Source organism: Dufourea novaeangliae, unplaced genomic scaffold (assembly GCF_001272555.1).
Source record: "Dufourea novaeangliae isolate 0120121106 unplaced genomic scaffold, ASM127255v1 scaffold96, whole genome shotgun sequence".
NCBI classification, from domain to species: Eukaryota; Metazoa; Arthropoda; class Insecta; order Hymenoptera; family Halictidae; genus Dufourea; species Dufourea novaeangliae.
In genome coordinates this window covers 1,367,912-1,378,476 of record NW_015373974.1, presented here as the reverse complement: position 1 = coordinate 1,378,476, position 10,565 = coordinate 1,367,912, and the positions used below count along the sequence as shown (strand labels likewise).

The following is a 10,565-nucleotide window of genomic DNA, read 5'->3' as shown; positions in this document are numbered from 1 at the left end:
TTGAAAATAATCATCTGACATAACAAGCTCTGTTTACAAACAATATGACGACGCAACTGATGCGTTCAAATATGAATCAGTCCACTTGTGAATAATAAAGTTATGGTAATAATAAATACGTCAATATCTTTTGCTGTTCAATTTGCTTGGAACATTTTGCTTTCAATTTTCTCGAATAGACTATGCTCGAGCAAAGTAAACCGCGTGTAAATTTGACTTTAGCCCATACTAAACCTATGTTAAATTCGCGTACAAGAAAAAAAGAAAAATGTTTGATAGAATGGTACTTCTATAAGATTTTACAATTTCCTTCTTCTGGGAGAAGTCCCAAAAGAGCAACGGGACAGCGAGGGGAGCATCTCCGACTGTTGTTCTAGAGGGCCCCGGAGTCTGGGAATCGGCGGGGACAACGTTTCCTTGCAATAAAAAAAACGAGAGAGACACACACAAGCAAGGTGTATCGGACACAGTGTATCCGTGCGTGTAGGGCCAAGGTTTATCTGTGGTGGGCGAGTGTCAGTGGGTCGACACCCGCAAACCGGTCCTGATCACGTGGAATGTGAGCCCGCGGTGCGATGTTGCCACATATATGCATGATTTCCCAAAAGTGCATCCACCAGGCCTGGCTGCTGCTGCGTACAAGCGCGTTCGCGCACACATGCGCACTCTCCCCCCCGCCACTCGTACGATTTCGGGAAAAACTGACTTCAAGGGCCGGAGTTTCACCAACCAGCCGCTGAAATAATATTCAGATGTTACTTTCCGGTGACTCACACCCCACAAGTTCATTATACATTGTTTTTCCATCCCTCTGGTCACCCGGGAATTATTAATACGCTCTGGTGCTTACCAAATAGCAGACACTTTATCGTGAAATATTGCACAATTGTCAAGGGACAGAATAATATTGCAAATGTACATTGAAGGAACCGATTTTAAAATTTCCTTTGAGCGATGATACTCAGGAAATAATGTTTGCGAAGCAATTTGCAATGCTTTATTACAATTTCATCGGTTCTATATTTTCCAAAAGATTGTTGCACACGAAAGGATGGTTTCTAAAATTTTTAACATACGGTTGTCAAACCATCAATACCAGCGGACAGAATTTACTATATTATATATACGATTAGACTACGGAAGTTTATGCATTTTCCACGTTTCTTAACTTGGAAGATCTAATAAAATGAAGGTCTGGGTTAGGTCTGTTATTATTGACGTAGTCAAGCCTCCTGTAATTCAAGATTCCATCGCGTTTTAGACATTACTAGCGGAAACTCTGAATTTGCATAAACTTCCGTAAATACATAAATACTACCAGAATACATTACTGAATCTTTTCCTGATTTCGTGTAAGCAACAGGGACAGAGAATTCACCGGCTCGTGTGCAACAAGCTGATATAAGTAAGGGCTTTCCAGCAGCGTAGAAAGCCACGACCATGGGCCAGGTCAAACTAGAAAGTGGCGGATAATTTACGCATCTATGCGCGCGCCATTCCCAACCGCCTTGGACAACCCTACTCACCAAGGTCATCCTTCCTTCTATTCTCCCGCCCGCCCCTTTTTTATACCCAGGCCCCGTGGAATAGGGGATAGAAGAGTTTTTATAGCCGTGTGTCCTTGGAGCCCTCCCCGACAATACGGCCGAGCCGTGTGTTTCCTGTGAGAGGCACCTGTTGTATCGTTGCTCTTTTCTCGGCCACGCCTAATGTGCACATCCGATCGAAGGAACGTTTTTCCCCCGTTTTCTTCTTTCCCTCCACCTCCCTGCTCTCCTCTGCACGACGTGACACGGCCTCTCCTGCAAGCAACGGACAGAAATAGTCACCACGGTCTAACGGGCAAGAGGGAGTCCTTTGTAACGTCGATGGAAAACTGTGCGAATGATAAAACGATAAGAACCTGGTACACACGGACGTCAGAGGGTATGCTCATTGTTTAAACACCGAATCATTAACTTCCGAGATAAATTCGGAGAGGCAAGTCTGGGTTCAAAGTTACGCAATTTGTAGGTAGAATTCAGGGGAAAAAAAGCTGAGAATTGCACTTTTGGACTCCCACGCCAATGCACGCGACACCCGGCCTCTGAAAATACATACAGCAAATATCTGACAGTTGTGTCAATAAAACCATGATAGATTAAAAAGGGATACAGAAAAATGTACCTTTGCAGTTTTTTACAGACTCGCCTAATTACTGTGTATATCATTATCCTAGTTCGTTGCAGGTCAGGCTTAACTTTTCTAGAAGTTTGAATATTTTACAAGGATACACAGAAAGTTCGAACGAAATGCGATATTATGGAAATAATTCTTACGATCTGTAAAGGTTTTTCAACAGCGAAAAATTCACCCGATCTCGAATTGCGATTCGTAGGTTCTACGCCACTGCACACGGTTTCCTCGACGTCCAGGCGTTTCTTCCGATTCGTGCATCGTAATTTCTTCTCCGGGCGAAAAGAAAAAAACGCCAGGCCGAGGAGGCCCGGTCGAACGATTACATGAGGGGGAACGTGATGTAATCCACGCTGAGGAAGGTCGAAGAAATGCCTGGAGGAAAGTCGTTGAACCAGATTGCCGCCCCAAGGAGCATCGACACCGTCGGAGTCGACGGCCGGTAAGTAGAGGACCGCGAATAGAGGGAAACCTGTTTCTCTTTTGATTGCGAGCTCTCTCCACGCCCTTTCTCCCCCTTCGAAGCTGAATCCCGGAGGGACGCCCTGTATGTGTGTTACAGGGTCAATCCATGGTGAAATGTGGGTGATAATAAGGGCCCGTTCGCCACCTGAAACGATTTCACTGTAGTGTAAATCTATGAGAAACGATCGATCGCTTTTCTGCGTTTGAAATTTCAAACTTTTTATTTTAAAGTATCGTACTAGGACGTTTAAGAACGTCATTTTCTGACGCTAATAACGATAACAGTAATGGCAGTGAAAAAAGTATATGGCAATAGCAGAATTTTCGAACATTTTGTCTATATGTAGTTCGCGAAAGTTTCGGACCGTTACGCTTACACTTTGAAGATGGTAGGTTAGGCTGCTATCACTCTAAAATTTGTATTTTCGCCTTTTGTTTTAGATAGGATTAATCTCGACGATGAATGTCAATACAATATGAGCACTTACTTTCTAGGAATTGAGAAGGGAATCCTCCCAAGCTTGATTCGTTTTATTATTTTTATTTTGAAGTTCGAATGTTTGCGAACTAAGAGCAGAAATCTACGCTGAATCAGTCCGCGACTGTTTCTAGGAATCTGGGAGTGTGCGTAGCGTAATTGTCACGGGATAAAAATAATTTCTTCTTTATCGATAATAAACAAATGTCGGTAAAACAGAGGTGGCGCGAAAACTCAATTATTGGAAGTGGACTTTTAAGATCATTGTGCAGCCCTCTATCGGTAGATCCTGGAAGTTTCAATATTGGAACCTTGGAACTCTGTCAATTCAATAAACACGTTGTAGAGAAGATTTTCTGACCCCTGGCGTCTCCGTGACGTTTAGGAGCAGCACTGAAGGATTGTTTTTAATTTTTATAGATATAGTATTTTTATGTCATCATGGACACGTTGGTACGGAAAATAATCTCCGACACGCCTGACGAGTTTGCAAAAGACATTGTTACTTTCCAGGAGGAGGTGAGTTCTTTGTTTTTAATTCATCAACAATATTTAGAGCTAACTGATTCTTGTACCTAAAGTACATTAATGTTTAATCATTTAGTATGGAACTAAGACTACATTTGAAGAGCTAAACATAGATCAGTTGCGAACAAAACTATGGGAACAGCTGATCTGCTGTCTATTGGATGATGCACGATCCTCCACCACTCATCAACAATGTCTATCTACTTTACGGATTCTCAGGTACTACCAATAATACAGTATAAATTACTTGAATGACTGGAAACTTCATACATTTGTAAGTCTAGTGATTACACAACATCTGTAATTCTATAATCCAGGCTCCCTACTTTCATATTAAATGAATATTTATTTCTAGCAGAGGGTTTTTCTGGTGCCATTTGTATTATTGCTCCATAAGATGTATCTCTAAACGTATTGTAAAGTAATCGTGGTGTTTTTTTTCTATTGTCATAGCCGAGATAAAACAGATATAAACGAATGTACCTCAGATGAACGAATAAATCTGATATTAAATTATGCAGCTCTGGGCGATGCAAGTGAACATACTCCTTCCACTAGTGGTAAGAATCTTTTACTTAAAAGATCGCAAAACATAAAGAATCTGTTCCCGACCACCTGTATTTGTCTTGCAGTTATCATCGAATCTCTGAAATTGTTGAGCAATCTTATATACAACAGTACATACGTGCAACAAAAATTGGAAACACCATGTCTATTTCGTCTAATTGATCGAATGAGAAAATACAACAGTGCCACTTCTTCTGAAATGATGTTTTTCGACACAAGAATAGTATTTCTAATCACTGCCCTAAAGAAGGATACACAATCGTTAATAAAGGATATCTTGCGTGGGGATGAATGTCTGATAAAAATTTTGGAAAACATAAGTACTCAGTGCGAACAAGAGAAAACCAACACAATCAAAGTACTTTAATAACCTAACATTAAAATTAAATAATTACACAAACAGCTAATGTGGAAATTTTGTCGTTAGGTAGAGGATGCATTGCTCGCGTGCGAAGTAATGGCAGCGTTATTCAATTTATATATGAATCCCGTTCATTGGACAGACAAGGATAATTACAGGATGAAGAATTTGATTTCGATTCTTTATAAATTACTGTTGTTCGAATGTGAAAAATGCGAAGACCTTCAAAGGTACATTCTGTACAATAGAATGTTGATGTTAAGTCGTTATCATTTCATATTAACTATTTTTCTTTTTTATAGGAACATAACGAACTTACTGATGGTGGCACCTTACAGTTGTTACTCAACGATCATTCCACCAGCACAGGACACAGGGAAGCATGTGTTTCAGAATACGGACATGCAGGCTGTGTCTATTCTCTTGAAGTTCCTTGACAAAAGATTAGACTGCAAGGACGACTTAATCGGAAATTTGAGTGCAATCGTTACTACGTTCATTAGAATGGTCAAAGCTGAAAAATTAATACGGAAGTACACCAGAATGCAGGTGTTTAATGCATGTGTCAGTGAAGTGTTTGCCCAAAGGTAGACTCGATATAAGAATTTTCATGTTCTTTTAGATTCTACCTCCTTTGAAGGACGTGATGCACCGTCCAGAAGAAGGGACGACTCTGAGAGCCAAGCTGTGCAAATTGTTAACCTCTCCATTGACACAGTTACGGGATCTGGTTGCAGAGTTTCTGTTTATACTCTGCAAAGAGAACGGTGCGTCTGGATGGTCTATGATAAAGCAGAGAATTAATTGGAAGTTATTAAAAGACAGCTGTTTTTAGTGAGTCGTATGGTAAAGTACACAGGATATGGGAATGCAGCAGGCATGTTTGCGAACAAAGGATTATTGGGTCTAAATAGAGAAAAGGCGGGTTATTCGTCTGAATCGGAGGACAGCGAGACCGAGGAGTACCTACAACACAAGGAACAGTTAGTATGAAGAAAAGCAAAATCGTAACCTTAAATTTAACCGTCAGCTTTCCTTCTAACGATACACATGTTTCAAAACATTATTGAAGAATCAATCCAGTGACTGGCTGCTTCGAGCATCCGAAGCCTAATCCTTTGGAAGGGATGTCGGAGGAACGGAAGGAGTACGAAGCGTTACAGCTTGTAGGTCTTATCGACCAATTGACGAGGTTAGAATCGTCCAGCTAATTTGTAACTTTAGATGACTCCGGGGGTGTTGTTAAATTCTAATAAGGAAATAATTTTTTTATCAAAGGCAAGGTTTGGTGCAACCTTGTCGAATTGGGGACGATGGAAAACCACAGCCAGTCGAACATGTTCTTGAGCTACAGAAGCAACCGCCAAGACAGCAATATTATTTCGATTTGGACGATTCTGATTAAATGCTGGAAAAAAGTAAAATATTTACTTATTAAATATAGGCATATGTATTTGTGCTTAAACGATCGACGAGTACCATTTATTTCATCACCTTGAGGAACAACCGGGGCTTCACTGAGGTCCTTGAAACACTGAAATGCTAACAAGGGAAGAACTTTGATAATTTAGAAATTCCGATTGTTTTTTTAAACTTTGCAGGTATCTAGGGTGCCTCGATAGAAGTGTGAAGCAATTTCTGTTTACTACTTTTTGATGTTTCGGGGTGAAAACAACCCTTACAGGTTAATATGAGTTCTACGATTTTGCTACATACCCTGAAAACAATAATGAATTTAAAGAAATCGTTGCGATGAAATGGTTTAGTTAAAAAGCTTGCAAAGTTTAAAGACACAAAACTACCAGAATTTCCTGGTTACCCGTTACGATAGGGAAAAAAGGATCGCGGCGGTGGTCCGTTTGCTTACTTTATTGAAAAAAGAACAAAGAACAACATTACAAATTAAACAATTGGCAGGAAATAAAAAATATAACAGTTTCCAAAATCACATGAAATATTTTTTAAACATTACAATTTTGGTAAATTATGTTATGTGCTTTCGTGAGCATCACAATATATTATTATTGCATTTTCATTTTTTCAGCCTATGCGCGCGCAGGACAAGAACAACGTATGTTTCTCTACAATGTTTCAAAGAACTGCAATTAGATTTTTTCTTATTTTTTTTTCTCTTTTTTTCACGAGTTTCGACGACGACGACCACGACACCCGGCTTGGAAATGTGTTGCCGCGGGCGATGGGGCGACGGAGGCAAATTGACAGGTAAAAATGGCGGGAAAAAAATCGTTTTTAAAGTTCACGGGGAACCAACTTGGAATACACACGGTCTTTAAATATATGATCTCCGTGTGCGGCCGCCGGAGGACTCCACGCCGCCCGCCATCATCATCATCAACAACAACAACAAACCGGGGGGAAACACTGAGTGTCCCTCGCGAAAGAAAAGCCTCTCGACCCCCCGCCACAACGCGCGAGAATACCTTCCCAAACGCGCCACACACAACGCACGCACGTGCACGCGATGACACATTTGACAAATATATATGTATATATATATATAAGTAGCAAATGTCTCTCCGTATATCTTTAATTACGTAATAATATAGTATTGTAGATTAAAATATTTATTCATTTGTTTTTTTTTCTTTTTATTGTTGTTTGTAAAAGTGTATATAGATGTGTATACGTATAATACCATAAATTTGAATATTCCATATAAAAATGAAACTAAAATTTAGTAGGTACGATGTAGAAGAAAAAGAAAAAAAAAAGGAAAAATACAATAATAATAATAATAATAATAATAATAGTAATTATAATAATAATAATAAGCGAAAACCCGCGTTAAACGAAAGGAGATACCTCGGGTTGAATACACATATATGTACGTATATTACCTGCGCACAGTTATACACGCATACACACACACACACACACATACACACTCTTACAATGTCTCTCTGCTCTCTGGTATGTATATATGCGTGTATATATGTGCGCATTTATACAAGACTAGGTTTAACAAACTTTGGGGAAATTCGTGGGGCACAGGAGGAATTGATATTAGAATCAAGGTCAAACGTCGAAATTCGCGATTATAAATATATATAAATATACGTATACATATATATATATACCTTCTTTTTATCTTCTTTCTTTTTAGTCTAAAGGCTGAGTAGTCTTGGGGGGAGGACTGACAATTGTTTACACGATCGATATAATATATATGTGTGCCATATTACATATATTACCGGTACGTGTAACACGATAAATAATACAACATTTACGTTTACAACGCGACCATGCACCTTGGCATCCCATTAGCATATTATAAAAAATATATTTGGAATACACGCTTTCTCCGTATTGCATTTTTTACGATTTACCATTTCTCTTGTCTTGTACTATCCTTTTATACAGTGTTCGACCACCACCATCACCCACCACCACTACCTCTCCACGTTCAAACTCTGTACGCGCGCGCACGACTCGGTGGAACATTTGAAATCCATATCCCCATTTCACGAATGAGTCCCATTTAATAAAAAATACCAATGGAGGTTTCAGGAATACATGGGTTTACGCACATTGTGAACCGTCTGTGGACATTATTCTTTTTATTCCCCAATTTCCACTTCCATTCTCCCATCCTCTGGGTTGTCCCCATTATCAATATCTTTTACTTGTGTGTGTTATCTTAAACAGTTTGTTTGCTTTTGTTCCTGCTGTTTCAGTTTTTTTCTTTCGTTTTGAGACATATGCACAATACCTAACAGATACAATTATATGTACTTTAAATTCTATATATATATATATATATAATATATCATTAAAACGTTATCTCCCTTAAACATATATATTAGTTCTGGTGTACAAGGAGTTTCCTCCCCTCAACATATGGCTCGGCGTTCTTTCGTCACCTGGTATTTGTGTAAACAACAATTTATTTGGGGCAATGCTCTCGAGATCACCCTGATGACCTCTCCACGTTTCACAATCGGGAGAGATTTTGATTTGTTTCTCGAAGATTCAGTCAGAAGACGTGTTTCGTGTTTTTTTAATCCTTTTTTTTGTTTTTTTTTTTGTTTTAAATATATTGTGACATTGTCTAGAGAAGCTCGTAAACGATCCAGACCTCCTCGGTGCCAGAGATCTGGATCCAAGGTTTCATCGACCTGCTTTCTGGGAGAGCAAATGGTTGAACTCATATATGTACTCTCCCGTATCGAACCTGTCAACCCCCTATCTGCAATTTGAGCGCAAAGCTTTGCAGGCTGAACTCTTTTGAACCCTTTATGACTAGATTGTTTCAAGAGCTTCCAGGCACAAGAGACTCTACGGTCACTGAAGAAACCTAGACTGCACAGGATTCGACGATCACTGGACTGATGTCTGAAGAGACACGAAACCGAGGGGATTTATTACACTTTGCTAGAGAAACGTGTTTTCACCACACACTCGGACCCTGGAACAACTAATGGAAAACATTACACAGTGTCCTTACTGTTTATAAATTACACAAAGAATATAGTATTGCAACGTCACACATGCTGAACGGAATATATTACCCTAAACCACACCAGTCCCCTGGTCCCTGTTCGATAGAGGCCATTTCCTTCGCCTAAAGTCCTGTCCAGAAAACACAGAGGATCACAAGATGACCGTCACAATTCACTTCGTGTCCCTTCAAGCTCTCCTCAGCTTCTGGCTCGAAGAGGCATCGACCAGGAAAACCACCCATTTAAATGGAACGCCGAGCCAGACACCAAGTCAAGAAACGTCCTAGCCAGGCAGATCTTTTGCTTACGTCGATACACAGGATTGCTCCATAGAAGAACCGTTTTCCTAATCAGCTTCGAGGACATCAAATCCCTCCTATGATCATGAGAGTGATCTGAGCCTAGGAACTGCAGTTTCTGGACAGTCCCATTTCCATATCTTGAACCCCAATTGAACTCCCAAGGACACACAGCTATCAGTGGATTGAGAATCGAACCGATATCAGCCTGTAAATTCCGGTGCTAATAATTGTGAATTCCGTGGAACACAACGACGCGACGATTATAGAAGAATGTGGCAGTATAATGATAAGGGCTAGTCAATGGCGAGAAGCGCCACGAAAGAGAGGACCAAGAGAGGAGAGACCCAGACCACCACGCGAGGCTGGTGCTTTTAGAGCAAAAGTCGAAACCGCCCCGCAACAGGAATTATATGCTGTGGGACCAATTTCCTAGTTTGGACATAACTTTGATTTATTCAACGTTTCCACTGCAAGTCGTTGACGAAAGGTTAAGCAGTATACTTCCGTACTGCATGTTTGTCCACTATTGTGTAACGTTACTTAACGGAACACTTATAGATCTGAAAGTGAATGAGAAAAAGGAGTCGACCCTAGCACGTGATGTCGACATTCGTTCACTGTTGGAACACACAGTACCGGCACCTATTGCCGAATATTTTTCGTTGATTACAACAACTATGTCCCTCGCCGATCCCACTGATCGGTTCGATTCTCAATCCTCCATGAATATGGTACCACGTTATTCGAATGACAAAAGAAGTAACAAATTCGATTTTCACAGATCACCGATTCAGACCCCTCTCATGATCACTGTGTTACCAATTGTCTCTGGGTCCTGATTGAACGTCGTCCTGGGGACAAGAGGAGCTCTCCCACTGGCCAGGCTCGACGGCAATTAGTCGTTGGAAACGTGGAAAATCAATAGTGAAAACAAAACAAAGAAAAAAAAAAAAAAAAAAAAAAAAAAAAAAAAAACAGAGATCACGGGAAACATTGAAGGGGGCGTGCAACCGACGACGCCAATGGAATGCAACGGTTTCTCGGTGTGTCCATTTGTGGTCAATTTGATATGTCAAAGAAAAAACATCTCCGAAAAAAAAAAAAAAGAGAAAACAAAAAGGAACGTGTCTCGTTATATAATATCAAAGTAAACGCGGCTTTGTATACATATATATGTGTCTGTATATATATTTATATGTGTATACGATATATATATATATATATATATA

General features: G+C 40.0%; 1 protein-coding gene across 2 annotated transcripts; it reads left to right on the top strand.

The window, feature by feature from the left end:
• Positions 1-3,492: 3,492 nt before the first annotated feature.
• LOC107187014 (synembryn-A) lies at positions 3,493-7,176 on the top strand. 2 transcript variants are annotated; one of them, XM_015575003.1, is made up of 11 exons: positions 3,493-3,637; positions 3,723-3,865; positions 4,100-4,206; positions 4,279-4,571; positions 4,641-4,804; positions 4,877-5,123; positions 5,197-5,341; positions 5,410-5,557; positions 5,647-5,766; positions 5,902-5,992; positions 6,619-7,176. In XM_015575003.1, exons 1-11 carry the CDS (start codon positions 3,560-3,562, stop codon positions 6,799-6,801), a joined length of 1,719 nt encoding a protein of 572 aa, XP_015430489.1. In that variant the 5' UTR covers positions 3,493-3,559; the 3' UTR covers positions 6,802-7,176. The 2 variants fall into 2 exon arrangements, with proteins under 2 accessions (XP_015430489.1, XP_015430490.1); XM_015575004.1 differs by having other exon boundaries at positions 5,853-5,992; positions 6,619-6,657.
• The last annotated feature ends 3,389 nt before the right edge of the window (positions 7,177-10,565 follow it).